At 29.0% G+C, this 5,250-nt stretch overlaps 1 protein-coding gene across 1 annotated transcript; it reads left to right on the plus strand.

Moving 5' to 3' along the window:
- Positions 1–86: 86 nt before the first annotated feature.
- Positions 87–885, plus strand: LOC106297216. The gene is made up of 2 exons (XM_013733499.1): positions 87–131; positions 229–885. Exons 1-2 carry the CDS (start codon positions 87–89, stop codon positions 883–885), a joined length of 702 nt encoding a protein of 233 aa, XP_013588953.1.
- The last annotated feature ends 4,365 nt before the right edge of the window (positions 886–5,250 follow it).

The following is a 5,250-nucleotide window of genomic DNA, read 5'->3' on the forward strand; positions in this document are numbered from 1 at the left end:
CATTTGGATTCCAGATGCAGACTATGTCAAGCTAGCTCTGAGTCTATCTGTCATCTTTTGTTCTCATGTCCTTTTGCAACGGAGGTATGGGATCGTTCAGGTGTGCAATTACCATTAAATGGTTTCTCAAGGTCTTCTGTTTTCCTCAATGTTTATCATCTCATCTTCGCCAATGGGAGACGTTCACACTATACACAGAACAGAGTTTTCCCCTGGGTACTGTGGCAGATTTGGAAAACTAGAAACGCCCTGTTCTTTGAAAAGGTGCAAGCAAGTTCTTGTACTGCAGCAACTAAGGCACTGGAAGAGGCTGACGAGTGGTTTGACGTCAACTTCAAGGTTCCTCAAGCTCAGCCAGTACAGGTGGAGACTATTAACAGTTCTGTTTCATGGTCTCCTCCTCCTGCAGACTTGTTAAAATGCGATGTTGGTGTGAGATGGAATAGTGCTGAACGTATATGTGGAGCTGCTTGGATAATTAGGAATCACGATGGAAAAGCTCTTTTACACAGTAGAAGAGCCTTTACTGGTGTTAATTCCAAGCTTGAAGCAGAGTTGCAGGGATTTTGCTGGGTGATGGAAAGTCTTATATCGACGCACTATACGAATATCATTGTAGAATCAGATTGTGGGATGGCCAGGGAGGCCATTTTGAACCCAACCAGATTCCCTTGGTTTGGTTACCTGCTAGAAAAGATTATTCATGCACTGCCGTTCTTGTATCCGTGTTCTCTAGAACATGTTGAAGGTGCAAGGAAAAAGGTTGCAGAGAAAATTGCAGTAAGCGTGACTAGAGACCATCGGTGCCAGTCATATGTAGCTTCTGGTGGTCCTCGTTGGTTATTGAATAGATTGGAGTCGGAAGCACGAAGAGCTTGTACTTGATGCTATTAGCGAGTGTAACGGTTTGTGTTTTTGGCTTTGGATTGAGAACTCTGTCATGTTCCTCTTTTTCTACCCTTTTTTAGCCTGTTATTTTATTCCCTTAGAGCTTCGAACTATACATGTCGTTTGCTTCTTTTTTGCGGTTCAAGCTTCTTGGATTCATTATGATTATAAAACCAGAGTTAAAAAAAAAGAAATAGTTATTCTTGGGTTCATCAACCAATATGATTTCAATATTTCAAATACAATATCTTTTAAAAAAAAGAAATTAAATATTGTCAAGTTATATTATTTTTTTTAATAAAAAAAGTAAAAAAATAATAATAGTTACAGAAAAAAAGAATTAAAAAAAAATATTTTTAATGTCGCCAGCAAAACACTAAACCTTAAATCTTAATCCATAAACTCTAAATCTTAAACTCTAAAACCTTGGATAACGTTACGAACTCAACACTTATTCTAAATACAGGGAGTCATCATTTTACGTGTATCACTATTTTCTTAAAGAAGCGCTTGTAACGTTATGAACTCAACACTTATTCTGGCAAACCGCACCAGATTCAATGTCCGTCAACCTACCATTCATTGAAAATATTGCACATATACAACGATCTAATAACAAGACGTCTCTTGAGCGCAATTTGGAAATTCATTATGTTCTAGGCATAGAAGAATATTTTCAAAATAACAACACACATGTATGACAATGGCATTTACCTATACGCCATAATGATGTTATGAAGGAGAGTTAAAGATCGGTAAAGTACTCGTTGGATAAGCTTAGATGGAAACTAAGCAAAACAAAAGCGGACCAACGTTCAAAATATATAAAAAAATTCACTTCAAAAGACTAGAGTTACATAACATAAATCAGTATATATATTTAAAAGATAAGAAGAACGCATAATAAATTGCAGACTTAGATTTATGACAACATATTATTTCATAAATTCAAATTTTAAGATGGACATATTTAGGAAAAACACTGTTATATTTAGTAGTAAAAATTATTGATGAAAAATGTCAATTTATATTTGAAAATACAAAATAGTGTTGGTTCGTTAGTATAAGTCATAATTTTCAATAAATTATATTTTTTTCCATAAAAGAGACACATATCTTGACTTTAAATTCTTTTAAAATATAATAAATAGAAATATATAACCACATGACAAAAGTAACATCACTAAAAATAAAAAGAACACACACTTGGACATTTTAAGTAAATTATTATTATTACCTATTATTGATAGAAATAATATAAATGAGAAAATAAATAAATACAGAGAACTATAATTTAATATAGAAGAAACAATATTTTAAATTATTATGTTTTTTTAGTAAATTGTTTTTATTTTATAAAATTATGTAAAATAAATATTAAATGTGTTTGTAACGATTGAAATTTTTTTGGAAAATTGCCACAAATACCACATTCATAGTACCACTTTTCATGTCTACACTAATCACCCTCACTTTTAATGAAGGGTAGAAAACACTTATACCCCTATGGTTAACTAATATAGACTTAGGGTTTATAGTTGGGATGGTGGAATAGGGTTTTTGGAATATGAAATCTAGGATTCTAATAAATATATAAATAAATACATAAAAATATATAATAAATTTTTAAAAGTAGTGTCAAACATAATTTTTGATTTTCAAAAAGAACATTTAAAAAAAATAATTCAAAAAAATTCAAAAAAAAAATTTATAAAAAAGTTCGAATATGAAAAAGTATAATTCGAAAACATAATTTTTTTTTTAATTTTTTAATTTATTATATATATAGAAAATAAGGGTATAAGAGTCTTTTGCCATTTAATGAAGAATGTATTTTTTTGAAAATGTTTCTTTAGTGATGGTAAATATGAAAAATGGTAACATGAAAGTGGTAAACATGAAATTTTTCCAATAACTTTTAAGTGATTTTTTATTTTTAAAATCTTATACATCAATTACAAAGAATTTGCTAACTTTTCGGTTATTCTGATTGTTGTATTTGACATGGTATAATTATTCAACCTTCTTTAAAGTAAATATTTACAATTGAATGACTTTGAAATATTTATAACTATTTGCTGACTAATCTACGGTTCCAAAGTTTGTACTTGAATTGTGGAAAACGTTTACTAAAATATCACACATAATATCTTCTGGTAGTTCTATAAGTAGGTAATTGCACAGATTTTTTATCATTTTAATAAATTTGTGAAAGATTTACAGTGAAAAACTTATGGACATGGACTATTTATATATTTTCAACGATTTATACAAAAAGCCATGACTTTAGCTTTAAGATAGTTATTTTAGGTTAGTATCTATACAATATATTTTGAATAGAAATATCATTGAAAAAGATACTCTATTGAATAATGAAAAGAAATATAACTATAGAAAGAAACTTATTGAGATATTTTAACAATTAAAAATTACCTTTTATGATAATAAAACACAACTCTTAAAACTAATAATTGTGGAAAGACACTTATTGGGATAATTTAACTACTTTTTAAAACTACTTTATTTTTAATAATAAAAAGACACAACTCTTAGAACTAATACATTTCAGTTTTTGATGAAAACACAAAAATCTTAAAAATTAATACATTTCAGTTTTTTTTAATGAAAACCACAACTTCTAAACATTAGTCGAGATTCCTATTATTAATTATATTAATTGTTACATATTATATATATATTAGATTATGTTTTTGCAAAATAATTTTAAATTTATCATATATATATTTAAACATGTTTTACAATTTTAAATTATTCATATATGTTAAACTATATTTATAAACATATAAATTATATTTGAAGTATATTTTATGTTCATTTAAAAATAATAATGTGTAAATATTAGTTTTATACTTATATTTGATGTAAAATCATATATCCATCTAACTCCGTTTAGTCGTCCGCGTACACGGGTAGGCGCTAAATATTTATCTACCATGAAATGAATGTCGCACGTTGTAGAATACTGATTGAAAATAAGTACCGCTTGTACCCATCTAGTGAAAGTTAAAAATATATGCTCATTTGCATGGAACATTTGCTTCATATGTGTTTAAAAATACAAATTGAAGTTTTTTACTACAGTTATAATCAATTTGAGCATACAAATCTTCCAAGGTGCAGGTACATATCTAAGATAAATTCTCCAAATCGTTTACCAAAGTAAGAAGGGTCCTTTACGAGAATCAAATTTACAAAGTCCTCAAAAGTGGTAATCTTCAAGTAGTTTCCTTTTTGACAAAGTGTTCTTCTCATTCTGCAGGGTCCTCCACAGTATTTTTTCTGCCTTCAACATTTGTTTTTTACACCATCAAGAAAGGGAGTCTAATGATTCACATAGTTGGTGTTTTTCAACTTAGTCGGTTTTGAAACTGATATTTTGTTTTTCATGCTATAAATCTTTTTTTTTAACCATCACTGGGAAAAACAAGAACCACTATAGAATATGACTTTTAAGCTTTAACAGTTTAACCTCAATTTTAACTAAAAGCCAAATGATTATTTTTGACCCATGATGACTCGGTTTTGTAACTGACATTTTGAATATATAATGTTAATTTTTTTTTTAACTTTATTGGTTTTGTCACTAGTATTTTGTTTTCAATGTCTGTTTTCAAGTGATGTCAACTTTGGAAAAATAACGTTAAAAGCCGTTTTGTTTTCATTTCTATTTTCAATTTCTTTTAATTTTTGTACCTTTCGATTTGCTATTAATTACTACTCTATTATTATAAAAGGTTCTAATAAAATTCAACAAGCGTTATGCAAATATAACCAAACAAACACTTCTTTTTTTCCAAACAAATGCTTGGTTAATGTAAGACAAGTGTCAAATAAGAAAAGAGTAACATCTCTTTGAGTTTTCATACAAAAAGTAACGTCTTTTTGAGTTTTTGTAAAGAAGTAGAAACCATGCAATATATAGAAGCATTTGAAACCCTCCTCTCAAACTCGAATCAACATCTTCATCAGAGAAAAATCCCCTTGAGGTATATAGTTTGAATTCTTCTTGTTCATACTTCAAGAGTTTAAAGATTTAAACTTTTGGGGGTTTCTCATGTTTCTAGGGTAGAAAAATCTCATTAAACATCTCTTGCTCATGGTATTAGAAGTTGTAGTTTGAATTCTTCTTGTTTATACTTTGCAGATGAAGTTTTCACAATTGACAGGAATGAAGAAAGAAATAGTGCAAAATTTGGAGTGGCTTGAAGCTCAGAAGATAGAGATAAGCATTGACCTAATTGCTGAATCTAAGAAACATCTTCAGTTCCTCGGAGTTGTTGACTGTAACCAGTTGCTCTACGATGGTCCTGCACTCAAAAGAGCCATCTACAGGTAATTAAA

The sequence above is a fragment of the Brassica oleracea genome, chromosome C6 (genome assembly GCF_000695525.1).
Source record: "Brassica oleracea var. oleracea cultivar TO1000 chromosome C6, BOL, whole genome shotgun sequence".
NCBI classification, from domain to species: Eukaryota; Viridiplantae; Streptophyta; class Magnoliopsida; order Brassicales; family Brassicaceae; genus Brassica; species Brassica oleracea.

Coding starts and splice junctions, on each gene's coding strand:
- LOC106297216 (XM_013733499.1), top strand. CDS start 87: ATGGGATCGTTCAGGTGTGCAATTACCATTAAATGGTTTCTCAAG. Junction 132..228: donor CCATTAAATGGTTTCTCAAG/GTCTTCTGTTTT, acceptor GTACTGTGGCAG/ATTTGGAAAACTAGAAACGC.